Source organism: Lipophrys pholis (assembly GCF_963383615.2).
Source record: "Lipophrys pholis genome assembly, chromosome: 19".
NCBI classification, from domain to species: domain Eukaryota; kingdom Metazoa; phylum Chordata; class Actinopteri; order Blenniiformes; family Blenniidae; genus Lipophrys; species Lipophrys pholis.
Genome location: NC_137647.1, coordinates 2,629,438 through 2,651,107, shown reverse-complemented (window position 1 = coordinate 2,651,107; position 21,670 = coordinate 2,629,438). Strand labels below are relative to the sequence as shown.

General features: G+C 41.4%; 3 protein-coding genes across 4 annotated transcripts; 1 reads left to right on the top strand and 2 right to left on the bottom strand.

The window, feature by feature from the left end:
* Window positions 1-264: 264 nt before the first annotated feature.
* Window positions 265-1,795, bottom strand: LOC308124150 (protein NATD1-like). Its single transcript, XM_080486979.1, has 3 exons — window positions 1,585-1,795; window positions 958-1,076; window positions 265-666 (listed from the first exon to the last, which is right to left on the bottom strand). The coding sequence occupies exons 1-3, from the start codon at window positions 1,742-1,744 to the stop codon at window positions 538-540; spliced, it is 408 nt and encodes a 135-aa protein (XP_080343105.1). The 5' UTR covers window positions 1,745-1,795; the 3' UTR covers window positions 265-537.
* A 513-nt stretch (window positions 1,796-2,308) lies between these two features.
* On the bottom strand, window positions 2,309-7,188 carry LOC308125214 (dehydrogenase/reductase SDR family member 7C-B-like). Of its 2 annotated transcripts, XM_080488777.1 has the most exons (8): window positions 7,019-7,140; window positions 5,576-5,663; window positions 5,028-5,193; window positions 4,147-4,259; window positions 3,814-4,024; window positions 3,636-3,728; window positions 2,908-3,063; window positions 2,309-2,827 (listed from the first exon to the last, which is right to left on the bottom strand). In XM_080488777.1, the coding sequence occupies exons 2-8, from the start codon at window positions 5,627-5,629 to the stop codon at window positions 2,613-2,615; spliced, it is 1,008 nt and encodes a 335-aa protein (XP_080344903.1). In that variant the 5' UTR covers window positions 5,630-5,663; window positions 7,019-7,140; the 3' UTR covers window positions 2,309-2,612. The 2 variants fall into 2 exon arrangements, with proteins under 2 accessions (XP_080344903.1, XP_080344904.1); XM_080488778.1 differs by lacking the exon at window positions 5,576-5,663 and having other exon boundaries at window positions 7,019-7,188.
* Window positions 7,189-8,170: 982 nt separating this feature from the next.
* LOC308125213 (splicing factor U2AF 65 kDa subunit-like) lies at window positions 8,171-19,224 on the top strand. Its single transcript, XM_080488776.1, is given in 11 exon segments — window positions 8,171-8,228; window positions 9,584-9,845; window positions 11,140-11,243; window positions 12,340-12,491; window positions 12,641-12,757; window positions 12,950-13,088; window positions 13,812-13,891; window positions 17,201-17,358; window positions 17,360-17,483; window positions 18,232-18,474; window positions 18,998-19,224. Coding segments are annotated over 11 exon segments (1,560 nt in total). The 5' UTR covers window positions 8,171-8,179; the 3' UTR covers window positions 19,130-19,224.
* Window positions 19,225-21,670: the final 2,446 nt, after the last annotated feature.

Here is a 21,670-nt window from a genome sequence, read left to right as displayed (position 1 = left end):
GTAGTTAGATTCATATCTCGAATCTCTAATCCAGAAATAAATTTGCCTGACTGGTAATAATCTAAATTAATTACTTTTAACTTTTTTTTAATATGACAACATTTTGGTTTCAAATAAACCTTAAAGACCGATCTCGAAGCTAACTCAGGTCGGACTCTGCTGAGTGAGTCTGCTGCTGTCATAATTACTTCAGCCACTAGAGGGCGCCACACTTTGTACCCTCTGGCTTCAGGGGGTACAGTTGATCAATTACAAGTGACATTTGCTCAGAAAATTCATATAATTTATTGAAACAACAAAAAAAGTTACATTACTGATAATTAAAGCAGACACATTAATAAAATTTAATTACATTGGATATTTAAAAAAATAAAAGTTCAATAGATTTATTCAAAAGCAGGACTTACTTTACAGAAATGTACTTAAAATATATTTTACAATCTTTCAATATATTAAATCTTCATCAATCACACGGTGAAATTAAAAATGCCCATTCATTTTCACTTATCATGTCGTCATGAAGTCTGATTTTAAATCCTATAGTTGGTCATCATTGATCAGCAGGTCTTTGTACTGCTGCTGAGGGTGATCTTCAACGTATTTCTTTATGTACCAGCATGAAACACGAGCCTTCAAGTCCTCTTCAACAAGAAAGTCCATGGCTGCCTGTCAGAGGAGCATTACATAGAAGATGACAAGGTACAAATGTCAGTTTCATACACCAAGAGGCACCAGTACTTCCAATGTTAAGGATCCTCTCACGAGTGTACTCACTTGCTAAATAGTCATATTTTAAGATAAGATATCCCTTTATTTATCTCACATGTGGAGAAATTTGCAATAAATCAAAGATCAATAAATTGTGCAATGATCATTGTTTCCTTGCATTTTGTGAATTATCTTGTATGTGCTAAACAGATACGATAAGATATTACATGTCACACTGTAAAGTCTCACCTGTGACAGCAGTGCTGCGACCCCGCGACCCCTGAACGTCTCAGGTACAAAGGTGGACAGCAGATCCACCTCTTTCTCCCCGGTTAACTTGTACTTCAGAACTGCACAATCATTGTCCTCTGGAAAGCAAACATTTGATGTGATTAGGAATTTATTGTAGCAAACACTTAAAAAACACTTAAAGCCAGACTCCATTTAAAATAACCTAATTTAAACCCCCAGGAAGTGCCTGTGACTACTGTGTCTGTGTGCATATTTGGACCCAAAAAGTAGTTAAAAATGTTCGTGGCAATGATAAACTCCATGCCGTTTTATTAGTTTTGGTCAAAGATATTATAGTAAATACAAGTAATTAATGGAAGTTGTTATTAAACTACCTAAATCTTATAATATTGTATTTTTGAAGGGAAGTTTTGCAAAGTGCTCATGCCCTGAAAATAGCCTGATTTAAAATAAAAAACATTAGTGAATATTTCAAATGGCCACAAATTGACTCAAATTCAACGCTTTAATGATAAGGTATACAACAAAAACTTAATGATTCTCCACAGGCCACAGTTGGACGCCGGCCTCTCGTACATGATCCTCGCGGGCTACACAGCTGGCTCGTCGGATCGAGGTGCTCACCTGCGCCGCTGCCCGGAGTGACGGTGAAGCGCCGGTTCGCTCGGTCGTGTTTCACCGTTAACGGGTCTCCGGAACCGGAGCATGAAGCACTGAAAGCGGCATGAGGTGATTTCAGCCGGCAAGTGAACGGAGAAAGTCTGGAAATGATTTTAAAAGCCATCGAAAATGAAAAGAAATGACTGTGGACCGCGTGTGAGCCGGCTGCGGTTTTCTGTACGGCCGCTAGAGGGCGACATGTCGTTAATCATTATTGTAAACAATTTAATCTGCAAAGTTTATTTATTTTAATTTGAGTCACAAAAAATACGGAGGAAAATATCGTCACATTTCACCACCCTGTAGGTATTTATTTATTTTTTATTTATTTTGATTAGACTTGATTATTATGCTCCATATGTGAATACAAATTAATGCAAATGATTATTATTATTATTAGTAGTAGTAGTAGTAGTAGTAATAATATTAATAATAATACAACTCTTTTAAAATCAAAGTTGCAAATTGCTTCACATTCAATAAAAGCAGAACTGTGGCAATGTATAACATGCCATTTAAAGATTATTCAAATAACAGAAATAGAGCATTAAAGTATTATAAAATTATTTTTCATAACAATTTTATCATTAAAAAAATCTAGTTGATCTTGGACCTAAGTTGTCGTGTAAACTGAAAACAATCAAAAATGTTTAAATATTCACAGTATTACAAAGATGCAATGACACTTGAATTTTTACACATAAATTTATTTGTTTGCCACAAATACAACAGATGCAACATTTTCCTTATAATTCAGCTTTTACTGCACATTTTGTTTAGATTATTCATGTTAGTCAGTTTTTTTAAAAACTGTAATGTGAACTTGTATATGTTGACTTTTTACTAAAATGGACTTTTGACTAAAATAATGTTATACATGAGATGACAGTCAATAAGAACACGTTAACACCCCCCACCCCACCCCCACCCCGCCCCACTGCATTGAGAAAGCCACTATCGTTTGTCTTGTCCCATTTACGATCATCGAAGTTCTACATCTTCTCGGACTCGACGGCGGCGGCAGCGTTGTTCACCCCTGCGGCCATCACGGCGAAGAAGACGTTGGGGAAGAAGGATCGGGCGTAGATGGCGGCCTTGGGGAGCGATGGCGCGATGACCACCTCCTTCCTCTTGTTGTTCAGAGTCTTCACAATCTCGACGGTCGCCTCGTCCGGAGAAACTCCGAGGGGCTTCTTGGTGTAGAGAACTGCGACGGCGGGAGAGGAGGAGGTGAAGCGACGGAACGATATACGAGAAGTGGCGCTTCGTCGTTGGACCGGGACTCACGTGACCAGATGGACCTGGAGGGCGACGCCCCCTCGGAGCCGCACGCCGAGCCGCTGATGAAGGTGTGGTGGATGGTGCTCACCGAGATGCCGTATTCCTCCACTTCAGCTCGCAGGCAGTCGAAGAACGCCTGGACCGCGTGTTTGGAGGCTGCGTCTGTAACACAGTCCGTCAACAGAGCGACCTCTAGTGGTTTATTATTGACAGTACATCAACAGGGCGACCTCTAGTGGTTTATTATCGACCATACATCAACAGAGCGACCTCTAGTGGTTTATTATCGACAGTACATCAACAGGGCGACCTCTGGTGGTCAGTTTGATATCCACAGGAGCAAAGGAGAAACTGAATCACAAAGTGAATTGAAAAAGAAATAATGAGTATATTTGAATTTGAGTTCGTTTTATTGGCGACACACGTCAAGTTTTTGCGAAACAAAAACGATGCGTTTTCACTTGAAACGTGGTTTTATAAACGAGGCCTCAATGTCAGCATGCTTGACGTTCCATTGCCCGCCTGGATAAAGAAGAAAGGTATGTATGCTGACCTCTGGTGGCCCAAGTGAATATGACAGGAGCAGAAGAGTCAAAACAGGAAGTTTTGTATATAACATATTTGGACTGAAAATATTTCCACTTTATAGTGAAAACGGAACAAATAAAACAGAACGCACCTCTAATCAAACAAAGCTAAATACGGACGACGGAAAATGCGACGCTTGAACTCACATGCGGTGCGGAACGGCACCGCCAGCTTCCCCTGGATGCTGTTGACCAGCAGCAGATGACCGCCCCTCCTGGAGATCATGGAGGGCAGCACGCCTGGAACACAGCCCACATCCAGCCAGGGTGAGAACAGGTCTCCACGCCCGGCCACGCCCCCTCCACCGCCTCTCGGCACCCCCACCTTTAGCCAGCGTCACCGGCCCGAAGTAGTTGTTGTCCATCAGCAGCTTGTCCACCTCCAGGGACAGACGCTGAGCCGGAGCTCTGACCTTCATGCCGCCGTTGAAGATGACGACGTCCAGGCAGCCGTAGCACTCCAGGATCTCCGCCACGACGTCCGGCATGGCGTCCATGTCCCCAAAGTCCAGCAGCACCAGCTTGGGAGGGAACGTCTGCGGAGGAGGAAACAGGCTCTGCTGGATCTCCGACATCAGAGCATCAAACCACCTGCAGGTTGTTTCTCAATCAGACGTTCGCCGTCCTCGGCGAGATCCAGACGTCTGGACCTGCTCACCACTGTGGGGTCGGAGGCGTTGGCCAGGTCGTCCGCCAGCTCCTCCAGCTTCTCCCAACTCTTCCCGCAGAGGATCAGCCTCGCGCCGCCTTTGTGGAACACGCTGGAACATTCTTCAGAACACAAATGGGAAGTTTCCAGTCGCACATGAAGCTCGTTCTCACTTTTTTTAGTTTTTTTTTTTTAGGAATACAAACTTTAATTCCTCTATTTTATACAAATTCATTTTTTAAAATGCAGCTCGCAGTGCTTCACATTTTGAAATAAATAAATAACTAAATGAATAACTAACTAACTAACTAACTAACTAACTAACTAACTAACTAAATAAATAAATAAATAAATAAATAAATAAATAAATAAATAAAACTACCAAATTTCAAACAACAGAATAAAATGTGACATAATAAATATCAAATATTCAAATATATCAACAAATTTTTTTAAGGCACGTTTTTCTATAAATGATATATTCTTGAATATTTTTCAAATATTCAAAATTGAGACATTGGACCCAAATGAAATAAATATTATAAAGCATATATATATATATTTATTTATTATTTTTTTTAATCTAAATTTAATAGGCTAAAGCTGTTTTGAAGATAAAAAAAATATTTTAAAAATGTCTTCAAACAACAACAAAAAAATTAAGAGAATTAAATGATGATAAAATATAAATGAAGAAAGAAATAATTAAAGAAAGAAAGAAATAATCCCAATACAAAAATTTTTATATTAATATATATTACCAACAATTATTATATATTATTAATTATTAATTATATTTTATATATTAATTATTACCAACATTGAAATAAACAGTTTAATTAAACTGAGTTGAGTTGAATTCAATTCAATTCAATTCGCCTTGTTCTTACCTTTCCCGAGCCCAGATAAAGCGTCGGTAATAACCACCACCTTGTTCCGTACGCACGTTTTGGACAAGATCCCAACAATCAGGCCGTACAGGTAGAAAAAGCCGGCGGTCAGAACGACCACGCAGGGCACCAGGAGAACCGTGGTCGTCCACGTGGGCTCCATGTTCTGCAGGAAGAACCGACAATGAGCTTCGTCTCCTTCCTCATCAGCATTTCCACGCTCCAAATTTCTTCCATTAAAGATTAAAAAAAAAAACATGCTTCGTGAATAAAAGACAGCGACAGTCGAGTCACGTTTGGACAAAATCCATGAATCGGCACCTTTAACAATCAAAGTAAAGGCGCCAGCGGGAGGATTTTGTGATGAAAACACTGAAATGTGATGAAGAATGAATCTGCGGCGGCCATCTTGTTTAAACGTCATCGAGGTTAGCGTCCCGGTTCTGGTGTTTTCTGACTGAAAACCCACTTTGTCCGTGGAGGATGAGCGTGATTGAGATGGGGTGTGATGGTTTGCTGATCTACAGGCCGATTCAGGCGTTTCGTACCCAGAGGCTCTCCGGCTCGGTAACATTCTGCTCCGTCTCACTTCCTACAAGCATTTTGTAAAAAATATCGCACTGATTTTATACGATTCTGCAACACAAACAGAAAAGACATTTTAACCAGGAGCAGTTAAAAAAAACAACTGAAGTCAGTTAACAAAACGTCGGTAACATCGGATCTGTGCGTCAGGAGGTTTGGAGTTTATCGGTCGACATCTCACAGGATTCCTTTCAGGCTTCCGAATCTTTTTAAACTTCCACATTTTCTGTGCTTTTATTGTGAAAACTAAAGGTGTGCAGGAAGTATCCGTTCAGAAAACAGAACGAAAGAAAAACTCCATGACGGGAACTACACGTGAAGCTGTAGCTACCCTCGGTGGAGCGCGGGTTTTTGCCGACGCCACATTTGTTTGCGGAATCGAGTTAGCATCACTAGCATGATAGCCGTTAGCTCATATCAATGCTAAGTAGCGAGGTCAGGTAGCTACCGTGTGAAACACTGAGCAGGGAGCGTCTCCATGGCAACGGACGCTGATCTCCTTTGAACTTTTCCATGAGGTGCCTCTCTCATCCGCTTTGTGTGGGACATTGTTTCACAGTTTTTTTCGGATTCATTCTGAAACGGTTCGCCGCTAACGTCCCAAAATCTAATCGTTTTGGTTCTTCGATGAGGACAAATCATCCCTGAAGATTCCATGCATTCAAGTGGCGTAGTTTTTGCAAAAAGCTGGTAAAATACATACAAACAAACCCAATATATAAATACACACAGACGAAAACATAACCTTCTTGCCCAACTTTCATTGGCGAAGGTAACTACAAAGAGACACACGAGCAACACAGATGGGGCGATAAAGACATATTTTAAAGTGGTGAAGACCAGCTACAAAGAGGTACAACAGGAACATAAAGACAAACTTTATCTACAAAAAGACAGACGAGCGCTGAAAAAGATAGAATCTAAACATTAAAAAGACAAAAAAATTCAATCCGTTCAGACAAAAAGCTACAGAGAGACAGGAAGTGGCCTCAAATGGACGGTTCCAGTTAAACTTGCTTAATATCATTAATGGGACGATGATTCTGACGTCCAGTTTCTCTAAATCGAACCCTCCGCCGGGTGTTTCTGGACCAGAACCACGTTTTCTGATTGTAAAAGCGACTCGCATTCTGAGAAGATAACCTTTCAGTTTGGCCTCAGCGTGCAGCAAGAGGCTTCTAAATATAAACTCCACTTTAAATAGACGCTGTCGCTCCCACAAAGGCTCAATGTCAATGAATGATAACCACGTTATTCCTAAACTGCGTCTCCACATAAACGGTTTCCTGTGGTTCCTGAGTCTCAGTAAGACCCAGCATGAGAGCGTCCTGGTGCCCTTTGTCTTCGGTCTTTGAGGCAATCGCTCCTCAGTGACCCCTGGAGTGGACGGAGCGGCCGCTACTTACTGCTGCTGGGCCTTGGCCGGTGGTCTGTGTCGGTCCCCCCTTCCTGAGGGTCTGGAGCGAATCGAGTCTCGAAGCCTCGGACAGCCGGACTCGCCACCCGCCGCTGCAACACTTTGGGATTTGTGCTCTTTTAATAGCAACAACGGCAACAGCTGAGTCAGTGAGTCTGCATGTGTGTTTAAAATGACAGGTGGGGGTGGGGGTGGGGGTGGGGGGGGGGGGTCATGTTAGTCAGCATTAGGCGGCTTTCTTTCACATTGGGGACTTGGTTCATTCTGAATTTTCACTTCTTCATTTGGTTCGTGTGGCGTTCACGTTCACTTTAGAGATCGGATCAAACCTGGAAAAACTTCACGCAATTACAACAGTCGCTGGTCTGGGGGCGCTGTCGCCCAAAACAAACACTGAGCAGAGAGGAAGTGAGGAAGAAACACGGCTCATTGATTGGTCCGGACCGAAAGAGGAAGTCCCGCCTCTTTCGCCTGTGATGGCTGGACGAGTTAGTTCTTGGCTAATCTACGTCACATCCTCTGCCGCTGGAAAGAGCGATGGTAAACGAAGCGAGACCCACAATTTCAAAGTGACCAGAGATCGCTTGTCAGCTCCGGTTCAGAGTTTCATGTCACACAAAAGAAACGGTTTTTTCCAGATTCCAGATTTTCCAGAGTTTCCAGATTTTCCAGAGTTTCCAGATTTTCCAGATTTTCCAGATTTTCCAGATTTACCAGCACTCTGGTCCAGATCAAACAGGAGAATGTGAAGACGCCTTAAGGGGCCCAGACCAGAGTATCCTAATACCAGGACAAGACCAAGACCGGTCTGGAGTGCAACAACCCGAGTTAGAATGCATGAAAGGTTTCAGTAACACCAGTGTATTTAGTAGTAGCGTGCTGCAGATTTTTTTCAATTAATTAGATTGTTTGTTTTATAATATTTGTTGAATACATTGTATGAATATTAAATATTTAATTGACGTCAAAGCGTTATTGTTTGTTTGAATTTCAGTAGGATTTTATTATGAAGCGTCACCGGATGTGGTGCGTTCAGGTCTGCGGGGATTTGCTGGTGTTTCTGCGGCTCTGACACAGCGGACCGCTCGGCTGTTCTTCCCCCTCAGGCGGACCTCCCTAGCCCGGTTCCCCGCCTCCGTCCCCCGCTGTCATGTCGGATTTTGAGGAGTTTGAGAAGCAGCTGAGTGAGAACCGACAAGGTGAGTTACCGGTGTGTCGGTGCTCCGGGCTCCGGGGCTCCGGGGGCTCGCGGCGCTCCGCTGCGGGCTCCCCGTTCGACCCCCGCCGGAGGATTTTATGAATGAATGAATCCGACGAGCTGACGGTGAATTGAGGTCCGGTTTACGTACGAGTGACTCAGCGGGTTTATTTATATCATGTTTAGATCAAACGGCACTGAGCTCCATCACCGGCCTCGTGAAACTCAGATTTCCACGCGGCCCTGAACGCAGCCTGGAACCGGACCGGTGACAGTCACCTGTGAGGCAGCGAACCGCCAGACTCCGTTCAAAATACGCACAACTTAACAAATATCATCTTCTACTGACAAAATCCCGAATCATTGAATAATTAATGAGACGTTCATTTATACTCCAGTATCCGTCTTTCAGTGCGGCATCAATTACTAAGGCATTATCAATACAAATATTGATCAATTCTCTGCCTTTATTGAACAATTAACGTGATTTTCTTATAGTTTCACTAAAGCCTGAGAAGTAAACGCTTATTTTTTTAAATTAGGATTATTTAAACTATCCATATAGAATATTCAAAGCATATAACAACACATTATTATTGTTATTGGTCTATATTGTTAAGTCTTTCATTAAGTTATTTTATGGCATTTCATCAACACATTTGTTTATTAAAATCAGTGTCAATAATAATGTATACTAATAATAATGCATTTGAGTCACGATCATTTCATATAATTGATAGCTACCTTTAGTTTTTTGTAAGAAAACTATATTTTCATATTCTGTTGGATATTTCATAATTATAATAATTGTAATATATATATATATATATAATATATTCCATTTCATTGAATTCTAATCACAGTCATAATAATTGAAATCTTAATATAAATCCACTTGAAATACTTAAATCTACAGTTTATTTAATTGAATGTTCTCACATTGGAGTTCAATAGAAAAAATGTTCCCGAATATATTTTTCTTCCCGCAAATCTAATAAATGTACTCTTCATCAAATTTCTGTAGTTCCATTTATTTTTTAATTTATCATATAATAAATGATATATCTTGATGGATTTTTTTAATGACTTTTGATTACATAATTCATTTCTCAATGCAATTAAATAAAAATAGATGCTTATTTCAGTTATTTCTACATGAGAATTTGCAGTAGGATGACGCTGTCGTCAGCCATGACATTATGAATTTAATGTGTTAGTTTCCTCTTCAGACTTCTGAAGTTGCAGCAGAGTTTTTTTTACCCACAATGCATCCTGGCAGTGGTCATAATGTTATGGCCGAGGAAGTATTTATTAAATACAAACGGACGTGCTTGAGGTGTTTTGTTCCTTTCGCAGAGCGGGAACGAGAGCGGCACAAGAACAGGAGTCGCAGTGCGTCTGCCGGCCGAGCCGACAAGCACCGCAGCTGGAGCAAAGACCGGAGCAGCCGGGACCGCAAGAACCGCCAGAGCCGGGACCGCCAGAGCCGGGACCGCCAGAGCCGGGACCGCCAGAGCCGGGACCGCCAGAGCCGGGACCGCCAGAGCCGGGACCGCCAGAGCCGGGACCGCCAGAGCCGGGACCGCCGCAGCTCATCCCGGGACCACAAGAAGCACAGGTCAGGAAGGAACCGCCAGTTTTCACTTCCTGATGGTTTCATGTCTCCTGGAGCTTCACGCTGCTGCTGCTGCTGGACGTGGCCAGTCCACCAGAGGGCGCCAGAAACCCTCTGCCAGACGTGGCCAGTCCACCAGAGGGCGCCAGAAACCCTCTGCCGGACGTGGCCAGTCCACCGGAGGGCGTCAGTAACCCTCTGCCGGACGTGGCCAGTCCACCGGAGGGCGTCAGTAACCCTCTGCCGGATGTGGCCAGTCCACCAGAGGGCGCCAGAAACCCTCTGCCAGACGTGGCCAGTCCACCGGAGGGCGCCAGAAACCCTCTGCCAGACGTGGCCAGTCCACCGGAGGGCGCCAGTAACCCTCCGGTCTGCGTACTTCGGAACCCGTTTAGTTCTCACAACCGCTAACTTGACTAAAGTCGTTTTTATAGTTTAGTTCAGAACTGAAGACTATTAACCAGATATATGTTTATAGTTTAGTTTTAAGAAGTTTTTACTTGTTTTTAGTCTTTTGATATTTGTAGTTTTTAAAAGTTTTTAGAAGTTCTTAGTAATTTGAAAAAGTTTTTTGTAGTTTCAAGAAGTTCTTAGTTGTTTTCAGAGGTTTCTAGTATTTTTAGGTCATTTTTAGCAGTGTCGTAAGTACTTTTTTGGGGGGGATTTTATCTTAGTTACATTAGTTTTAAGTTTTTTGTTGTTACTTTAACAAAAAAGTTTTTAGTTTTTTCTGGCAGTTTCTATTTACTCATTCGTTTTGAGAAATTTCTCGGTGTTTTATTGGCTTTTGGCAGTTTGTAGTTGTTTTCGTTTCAAGACATTTTTTCTAGATGTTTTTTGTTTATGGTAGTTTCTATTAACTTATAGTAGTTTTTTTCCAATTATTTTTCAATGTTTCTAGTAGTTTTTAGAAGTTTCTAGTAAGTTTTAAAAGATTTGAGTTGTTATTAGTTTTTTATAGCAGTTTTTGTAACATTTTTTGTAGTTTTAAGAAGTTTTTAGTTGTTTCTAGTAGCTTTCAGTAGTTTCTAGTATTTTTAAGAAGCTTTTACAAGTTTTTTGTTCATTTTAGTAATTATTTATTTATTTAGACATTTTTTCCTTGAAGTTTTTTGCAGTTTCTGGCACTTTCTATTACCTTATAGTAATTTTTAGAGATTTGTAGGTCTTGCTAGTAGTGTCTAGTAATATTTCTCTCATCATGTACCCTCAGTAGCGACAGTGTAAAACATGTCCGACGTGTACGATGACGACCGGACGTTTGACGTCGTTGTGTATTTATGTTTCCCGCCTGCAGCCACTCTCCGAGGCGAACGAGGAAGAAACGGACGTGTAAATACTGGGACGTTCCTCCCCCCGGCTTCGAACACATCACACCAATGCAGTACAAGGCTATGCAAGGTGCAGCTACTGCTTCCTCCGCAGCCTTTAGTCTAGCGATTAGTCGCAGTACACAGCCACCAGAGGGCGCCATAATGGCTGATAAACATGATAAACCAGTTCAGTTTCAGGACGGAACACAGAATCCATCCAGACTTTTAGCTTCACTACTTTGCTGCTGCCATACCAGCTACAACCACAAGAGGGCGTTGGAAATGTTCCTGACAGTTTATTTTCAGGGCGACAAACCATATCAATACCGATTTTGTTTTTATTGTTTTCTGAAGAAGTTTTCAGTTGTTTCTTGTAGTTTTATATATTATTTAGAAGTTTTTAGATGTTTTTAGTAGTTTCTGTTAGTTTATAGTATTTTTTTTTTTAATTTTATTTGTTTGAAGGAGTTTTTTCAGGAAGTTTCCAGTTCTAGTAGTTTTAGTATTTTCTTTTTTTAGAAGTTTTAAGTAGCTTTTTCATGACGTTTTAGTTGTTTCCAAATGTTTTTAGTATTTTTTTACATGTTTTAAGTAGATTTTTATGGTTTCAAGTAGTTGTTTCAAGAAGTTTTCAGGTTTTTCTGGTAGTTTTAAGTATTGTTAGAAGTTTTTAGTAGTTTTACAACTTTTTAATTGTTCCGGACTTCCTCAGGGATCTGAACAACAAGTCACAACAGTTTCATTTCAGGCAACAAACGGTAACAATACAGATTTTTGTGTAATTGTTTTCTCGGGAAGTTTTCAGTTGTTTCTAGTAGTTTTAAGTTTTGTTTAGAATACGTATTAATATGTTTTTAGTGGATTGTATAAGTCTGTTTTTCCTCTTCCTGGTGCATTTTGTTGATAGATGAGAATTTTTACGCAGGTGCGACATATCTCAAAATACGTTTATAACTTCGGCATAATTACCGTAATGGTCTGAATATAGGACAACACAGATTTTACAACAATGTTTAGTAGAACAAACATTATTGGAAAAAAAATTTCAATATCAGTGACTGAAACTGAATTGAAGAAATACATTTGACAGGCTTCGAGACTTTCATGACTTATTGAGCCATGATTGAAACGTTTGTGTAATTAATGCTGACTGGACTAAAACGTTTTCCTTCCCGTCTCTCCAGCGGCCGGGCAGATCCCGACGATTGCCCTGCTGGCCACGGCCGCCTCCACCGGCGTGGCGGCGGCTCCGACACAGGTGCCCATCGTCGGCAGCCAGATGACGCGACAGGCCCGACGCCTCTACGTGGGAAACATCCCGTTCGGCGTCACCGAGGTGAGTCGTCACGTCCTCGCCACGCTGAAGAGCTTCACGTTTAGAGTTTCACGTTCAGAGCGTCACACTTCAGAGGATCCAGTCACATCCTCCCTCCCTCCCTCCCTCCCTCCCTCCCTCCCTCCCTCCCTCCCTCCCTCCCTCCTCAGGAGTCCATGGCGGAGTTCTTCAATGCTCAGATGCGTCTCGCCGGCCTCTCACAAGCTCCCAGTAACCCCGTCCTCGCCGTGCAGATCAACCAGGACAAGAACTTCGCTTTCCTGGAGGTGAGAGACTTTCAGTTCTGAAACGTCTGGAAACGACTGACCAGCTAAAGTGAAGCTTCACAGGACAGGAGTTCCTAAAGCGCTGCTGGAATTAAATCAATTAGTTGTTTTCAGTTCGAGAGTTAACTTTTTTTTTTTATTAAAAAACAAACTAAAACCTGCTGACCCACTGAGTCATGTGACTGTCTGCAGTTCCGGTCTGTGGACGAGACCACGCAGGCCATGGCCTTCGACGGGATCATTTTCCAGGGTCAGTCTCTGAAGATCCGACGGCCTCACGACTACCGGCCGCTCCCCGGGATCTCCGAGCAGCCGGCCTTCCACGTCCCGGGTCAGCGTTCACCCAACACCACGCTTTTTATTATTATATTGTATTAATTACTAAAGTGTAATGGAGGCTGTTACGTCCAGGGGTCTGCATCCTGCAGCTCTTCAGATCCTCTGTAGTGGCTCCATGACGCGTTCACCAAATTTTTCCTGAAAAAACATTTAACTTTTTTATTTGATAATAATGTAGGAGTCAAGTAAGCAGCCAAGATTTTTTTTCTATTTTTAAATGTGACTCATAGTCTGGAACATATGGTCAACAACTAGTCATCTCTTTATAACTGTGAAACCAACACTGCCCCCTGGTGTACAACAGAAGTATGACTCAAATGAGACATGTTGATGTTTAAATTCTTCATTTCATTCAAAAGTAAAAAATAGAATAGAAATAAACAGCCTTCGCAGCAAAACTTCCAATTCCACACATTTTGAATGAAAAGGAGCAGAAGAGAAGATCACTCTTAAATGATCTGCCCCTTAGTTCCCCTTCAATCACTTTACGTCAGCCTGTTGATGTGCAACATTCTGAATATTTACAGATATTTTTAAGCATTTTATGTGCAGCATTTGCAATAATGCCCCTTTTTAAACATGTTTTCTTCTGCTTCACTGAGTTCAGGACTAACACTACAGAAAATACGGTATTTTAGCCTCTAAAAACAAGCCTGATGGATGATTTAATGGCTTAAAAACAAAAAAAGAAAACGAGTGTCTTCTCTCTGCGCAGGCGTCGTCTCCACGGTCGTCCCAGACTCCCCCCACAAACTGTTCATCGGCGGTTTGCCCAACTACCTAAACGACGACCAGGTATCTGACGCCACAGACACTCCCGCGTGTCCTCAGCTTGTCTGATAGGAAGCAGCGTGACCGCAGGGCGCAGATCCACTAACTTCACGTTTCCGAATCGTATGAGAATGAATGTCAGATATTAAACACCAAATGATGAATCTGTTAGATAAACATGTCTTGATTTAACAAAGGTAAGATGTGTATTTACAGAGGAAGGCTGATAAAGTCAAATTTCTGTGTGTGTATGTGTTTTGTTTAGTTTTTTTTTTTTATTCATTTGAGTCGATATTGTCGAGGGAAAAGTCCACGTCAGGCTGACGACACTGTATTTTAAATACAGGTACGAGTTTCCACGCGAGGCGTTCAGGAGCAGGGTTCAGCGTGGGAAATATTCTCCAGACAAATCGACTGCAGTTTCCGTTCAATTGAGAAAATCACATAGATGACCATGGTGTGATGAGAAATAATCGTCTGCTCGGAGTCTGTTGAGCTAAAACTCACACATGAGGCGTTCAAGGACATGAATAACTTCTCCCTGTTAACGCTTAGTCACTCCTTAAAGCCTACAAAGATCAAAAATACACGCCTCCAGTCTGTCTACTCAAGAATTTACTCTTTTATTCATGATCAATCAGTAATTTGTCCAAGAAAACCTGTAAAATATTAATTCCAAAATGGCATATAGATAAAGATGTATATAAAAATAGAAACATTTTCCAACAAATGTAGGCTTTTATCATTCATTTCCTGTTTTATTAACTTGAAATTACTTTTAAATAAATATATAAAATCATAGCAGTTTTAAAAAATGTAACTAGAACTCACCCCTAGAGGGCGACACAACCTCCTCAGAATCACTTTAAAGCTTCCTCCTGGATGAGCGGCCGGTTTAACAGAGCAGCGGTGAACGCACCATCGCCCAGAGATTAATTAAGATTAATTTTGGAGGAGTTTTAATCATCTGAAAATAATATTCCGTCAGTTCTGATTCTGACAGGCACATAAAAAAGACAACTAAAATGCTGAAAGGGGCAATTTAGGACAGAACATGATCAACTCAGTGCTGCCACCCACTGCTCACGAGTGGAATTACATCAATCTTGCGTACCGTTAACCCTGTTGCACACGTCCTAAACGGTTTGGGATATCGAGAAAACTCCAAGAGAGACAAAGCTTTGTGAGTCTTAACTGATCAACACAGCAGACGTCTGCAGTCCCACCGTCCAATCACAGACAAGAATCACACGTATATGACATGAGCATCAAAACACGCCGTGATACTAAAGAACCGTCAGATACTGAAAGTTGAAGTGACGTTGAGGAGAAAAAGGCAGAAGTTTTCACCCTTTAACAAACATGAAATTTAAAAAAATAAATAAATAAATAAAATGAGCGCTAAAGTCTTTTACAGGGAGAATCAGTCAAAAAAAATCAAACGCTGGACTTTTCCTTTGACAAATCTGCAGCATCAGTTTATCAGGTGGTTTTTAATCTTTGTCCTGCAGTGATTTTAATTCTAACTGTCCATTCTGTCTCATTAACGCCTTCATGAGTTTACAGAGCACGTGCAGCCTGATGTCTATGATTCACTGACTTCATATTATTATTATTATTATTATTATTATTATTATTATTATTTCTTTTTGACTTCTTGCAGTCGCTTGCCACTGCGTTGATACTCACAGCTCTTTCATTTTTGTTCCCCCACTTTGTCCCCAGCTAGGGGCCTGTAAGATCGTTAAGTCTGCGCTCATAATTTGTTCAGTAGTACTCATCTACTGCTGCCATGCCAACATGTAACACAAGGCAAGTAAGACATTGTGGTGCTCACACGGATACACTGCGAGCCCGCAGGCTCCCTCACTGGCTACTGTCTCTCTCCCATCATGCTCTTGGAGCTCGTTTAGGAGCCGGAGATCCCGTGGCGGAGATCTCTGGACGTAGGCGTAGGGTTTGTTAACGTAGGTGCCGGGTTTGTTAAGTTAAAGGTAAGAGGATTTACTGCTCGGGTTGGAGTACAAATTCAAAAATCTGTTTGAATCTGAGCTCAACACGTCACTAATTTACACTGTGTGGTCAAAAACCCACAAAATTTCCATTTTATGTTTTATCTTTTGTGACTTTTTCCAACTTTTCATTTTAGAAATAGAGAATGTGATGCGATTGAAATGCAAAAGTTTTCGTAGTTGTGCTCAGTCTTCAGTCTCATGAGCCTAAAACTACAGAAAACACTCCAAGGTTCTGATTTATCTATAATTTAGTTTGTCAGTTATCTTTGAGATTTTCAAATTTGTTTCTAAATTATCAAAAAAAAAAATGTATTCTACTTAAAAACGCATCTAATTCAATGGGTGGTGTTCCACAGGGATCACCTCTGGAGCCGGTAAAGTTCTCAAATCCAACAGTGGAATTATTTATGGGTCGGAAATAGTGACTGAGCTCCACTTTTTGATGATTTTACATTCTAAACTTTTAAAAATTTGCTCGTAAATAACACTTTTCATGATGTCAACTTGTGAAATTAACTAAATAACTTGGTCCAATTAGTCCAATCTTGTTTTTTGATGATTTCATGAACTCACGAAAAATAAAGAATAATTAATCTGGAAAAAGTCATAAAAAATTTGATTTTTCTTTCATAATTTACAGGCTTGAAGTTTTGGATCTTTGAGGAAAAAAACTGCCATAAAACTTACAGCTTGAACTGTTTTCACACTCTGTGATTTATTAACAGACAAAATATACAAAAATTCTGATTTTACTGATACTTTGGATTTTTTTTTTCTTCATATTTTTAAGTTTGTCCCAATAATCAATTCAGCAGATTATTAACTTAAGCTTGATGCAATGGTGACACATTTTATAGTCCATATTCAAATCAATTAATAGAAAAAAAAAAGGGCAACAATTCAACAAAATTATTAACTTAAACCTAAACTGTGATGGTTTACAGACTTTAAAGTAATAATAAACATTACAGACATGTTGTTAGCAATTCTTTTTTGTTGCATTATTTTTGTCACTCGAGCAAGAAGTGAGGATGTAGTTTTGATGGGTTTGTAGAGTCGAGAGTTAAAAAAAACATAAAGAACTTTCAGGCCGAATGATATAAAACATCTCGGCCTGTTTCCCTTCACATAAACTCCATAAATGATAAACTGCTCCCTCGGAGAGGAGGATCTCTTTCTGCCCACTCTCATTCACTTTTCCATTGATCATGACTCTTGAGTATCAAATGGACATTTAGAATTCAGTCGGTAGAGAAGCACTCTGCTGTTGGGCTGGCCTCGCCGGCCTCACGCCGCCGCCGTCTCCTGCTGTCCGCAGGTCAAGGAGCTGCTGACGTCCTTCGGGCCTCTCAAAGCGTTCAACCTGGTGAAGGACAGTGCCACGTCACTGTCTAAAGGTTACGCCTTCTGCGAGTACGTGGACATTGGCGCCACCGATCAGGTAAGGCCCGCCGCCCCGCTGTCTCCCGTGTGCTTGGGCGTGTGATGACGGAGGGCCGGTTTGTGTCGGGCAGGCGGTGGCCGGGCTCAACGGGATGCAGCTGGGCGACAAGAAGCTCATCGTCCAGAGGGCCAGCGTGGGAGCCAAGAACGCAAACCCTGTGAGTGGAAGATCAGTCCTGCTCTTCCTGTCCTGCCCGGCTGCTCTTCCTCTCCACTGGCTTCAAGCTGTTCCAGGCTCCGCCCACAACAACCAGAACCATCTTTGTCTCTACCCGTCGTTCTTAAAAAAGTTTCCCGTCGAACATGAAAACTACTCAAAATCATGTAGTAGATATGCCGGGCCTATAGGTGGCGCCACAGAAATACACCAAATAGAGAAATGGACAAATCCAACATCTGACCTTATCAGTAGTTTCTGCGGCGCCACCTGGAGGAGGTCGTCCGCCATGTTGTTAGTGATGGGGTTTGTATTTCTTTCGGCGGGGTTATCAGGTCGAGAGGCGGGGCGATGACATCGTTTTCAGATAACGTGCGTCTTGTCCATCGACGTGGCGTTTTCAAATTTCTCCACTCTGGAACATATTCCCCCCCCAATTTTCAGGCTGCTAAACGCCGTGTAGATGATCGGACAAAAACGACAGTTACGCGAAACGGTGTTATCATGTGGGCGGGGCCTAAGTTGTGTGAAGTCAAACTGGAGCGATTTGCAGCACAAAAACTAAACGGCAGAATAGAATCTCCACGTGAGGCGTTCAGGGAATGTCAGTAAAATTCTCTATTGACCAAAAGTGAAAAGGTGGAGTGAAAACCTTCCCGTCTTCCTGTGGTGCGTTCAGGGGACGTTGGTAAAACGCATCATTACTGAAGCCAGAAGATATTAAATCTTAAACCCCGCCCCCTCCGCAGACCTCCATCGTGGAGACCCCGGTGACGCTGCAGGTTCCCGGGCTGCAGCAGCTGCAGAACTCCGGCCTGCCCACTGAGGTGCTGTGCCTCCTCAACATGGTGATGCCCGAGGAGCTGGTGGACGACGAGGACTACGAGGAGATCCTGGAGGACATCCGCGAGGAGTGCTGCAAGTACGGCAGCGTGCGCTCCATCGAGATCCCCCGGCCCGTGGACGGCGTGGAAGTCCCCGGCTGTGGGAAGGTGATGCAGCCCTCGCCGTGTGCACAACTACCGCTTATTACCGCCGCGGCAGCGTTTCAGAGAAGCTGCGGTTCCCATGGAGACGGAGTCAGAGTGTTTTCAAAAATTTCCACTTTGGGAGCACTTTTTTACAAAAATTTAGATTTTCTTCATTTTGATGAAGAACAATGGAAAAAATATCAACTCTGATTGGATGAACAGTGGAAGTGGGGAATGTCGACCCGGGTCCTCCTTATTGTCAAAATGTTTATTACTATTATTATTACTATTATTATAATTGCTATCATGCCTTCAATAGAAACACAGCCACGCCTCCATCTTGGTGAGTGAGAAGAAAGTAAAATAAAGTCACGTGAGTAGAAATATAATAAAATGTGATTTTGTGGGTGAAGAAATCGCTTGTAGCCCATATATGAAAAGAGCAAAAAATTAAAAAAAATACTCTGAATCCGTCTGGGATTAGATCTGAAAGTGACCCAAAGATGTGAGTTTGTATGTTGACGCCTTGTTTTTCTCCTCCCAGATCTTCGTGGAGTACGTCTCGGCTGCAGACTGTCAGAAAGCCATGCAGGCCCTCACTGGACGCAAGTTCGCCAACCGAGTGGTCGTCACCAAGTACTACGACCCCGACATGTATCACAGACACGAGTTCTAAAGCACAGAGCCACCGGCTCGTCCTGGAGACCCAGAAGAAGCGCTCCACCACGCGGACTCCGCAGCTTCAGCCTGAAAGCGACCGGACTAAAAGACGTAATATAATCCATCTGCAGTAGAGTGAATGTGACTTATATCTTAACCCAAACTAATACTGCCTGACCAAGCCACTTTAGCCGTGCGTTGAGTATGCAGAGAAAAACAAACAGTCAAATTGTTTAGATCTCCGTCCTGAGCACAAACTTCTGTTTTCACATTTGAAAAATGTCTTAAATTTTCTATTGTGGCGATGAAAAGAGAAGGGGGGGGGGGGGGGGGGGGTAAAACAGGGTTTTATTTATTTAGGTATTTATTTTTACATTATTTATGTACTCAAAGTCATTTGCATCTTTTATCGTGTCTAATATAAAAGCTTTCAAAAAGTTGTAAATATGAAATATCTCAAGAAAATCTGGAGGTGAAGCTAGAAGATTCTTACATTTTAAATAAAGAAATCACTACAGATGCTTTAATTGTGAGTAAAATGGGGGAAAAAAAAGATTTTAACAATCAGACCAATTCTTAAGTCCCGCCTCCAGAGCAGCATTGACCAATCACAGCTGAGTAATAATATCTGAGTATTAATAATGATATAAAATATTTCTAAGGTTTAATAACTGAAAATCTGTTATTCAGCTCCTCCTTGTACAAATAAATGGAAATGTCAGTGCTGCATCGTGAGCAATCTCCCACAGAGGGTTGAAGGTTCAAGTCCGTGCCTGGCCTGTCGGTTTTCAGGGTTACTCCAGGTACTCCAGTTCCCTCCACAGTACAAAAACATACATCAGAAGTATTTATATATGTCAAGTGACGTGTATAAAGATTATAAAGAAGCACCTTATAGAGTGAGATTTATGGAACGTACCATCAATGACCACTAGATGTCACCATATGACAACAGAACGATGCTACTGTACCACAGAAACAGATTCCATTACTGGTGTATTTGACTGACAGAGCAAGAAAAATGTCTTCCAAACCAAAAATGTGTTAAAAAAAAAACCACCAGAATCGTCTCCAAAATAAAAAATGTCCACAGCAGAATTATAGGATAAAAAAAGACACGTTCAGGGTGACAAACTTGTGAGGAGAAAAGGAAGTGTGACCATGACGAAGGCTAATTGTGGACTAAAAGCTGAGGAACAAATTCACAGAAGGTTCTGGAATGGCTGCTGAGGAACCAGGATCACCTACACTTACATCCGGACATGTTTTAAAATCACCACAAAATTGTTATTCTGCCTAAAAATGCATCCATTTCAATGGGTGGTGTTCCACAGGGATCGCTACTGGGGCCACTAAAGTTCTTCTTTCCATCAGTGAAATTATTTATCGAGACTTAGGTCTACTTGTGGCAGAGGCTTTATGGTCCAGTCAATACGTTACTTTCTATTAACATAGACTCTGCGTCAACGTCCTTGAGCGACTCAACACACCACCTGGTGGTCCAAACATGTATTACAAGACTAAAAAACCAGACGGGGAAAGCTGCTGACTTCAGCAGAACTAAAAGCAACAAATCACCAAGATATGTTTTAGAGGACATGGAAAGCGTAGTTTTGTCTCATTCGGCTGATTATTTCAGGTTTTATTCACCAGCGTGTCGCACTGTTTTCACTTCAAAAAACTAAAAAAGAAGGCGTTTTTCCCAAATGGAAGAAAAGGGAATACTTATAAATGAACTTAATATGAAGCTAAATTGAACTAATGGTCGTCTGTCATCCGCACATGTTGAGAAAAGCACCTTTAAGTTTTCTAAATGTTATTTTGCACGAGAGATGAGTTGCAATGAGTTTCCTGCTAAAAGGAGCGAGACGCTTCGGTTTCTTGTCTGAACAGAAAGGAAACGGGTTTGAAACGTCGCTGGAGCTGAGTCGGCCTCATTCCAGAGCGACGAGGACGACGTGGCGACGGTTTTCTACATTTTCAGACATGCCAAAAACATTTTGAGAGCACTTTGAGTTTGTACACTCCCTGCCACTGCCATTGCCTTGAATAAACGCTTGTGTCCACTCTTTTTTGTCTGATTAGTTAATGTGAATACGTTGTTTTATCTTTATTTAAACTCAGTATCATGGGAAGTTATTTTTTAAATATTGTGAGAATTAATTAATTCAACAAGGGGATTTATATAATACATAGTCAGAATTAATGTGTTTAATTTACAGCTATTAATTATAGTCCACATGAATATGAACTCAAACTTATTTAAAAGTCTCTTACGCTTTTTTCTTTATTGTGCTACATCATAAAGGAATTATTGTTTTTTTACCAAGGAAATATTCAAATCTACAAGTGAATTTCACTTTTTCTCATAAAATATCAAGAAACATGGATCCTAAATCTGGAAAGAAAGAAGAAAAACATGCAAAATGTAATATTTTTGTTGAACGTTCAGGGAGGTTGAACATTATATTTCTAACTTAATTTGTTACAGAAATACTTAATTTGAATTTGTTCTTCCGATTACAACTTTTTTTTCCTTCTCAAAGCTCAGGTAGGA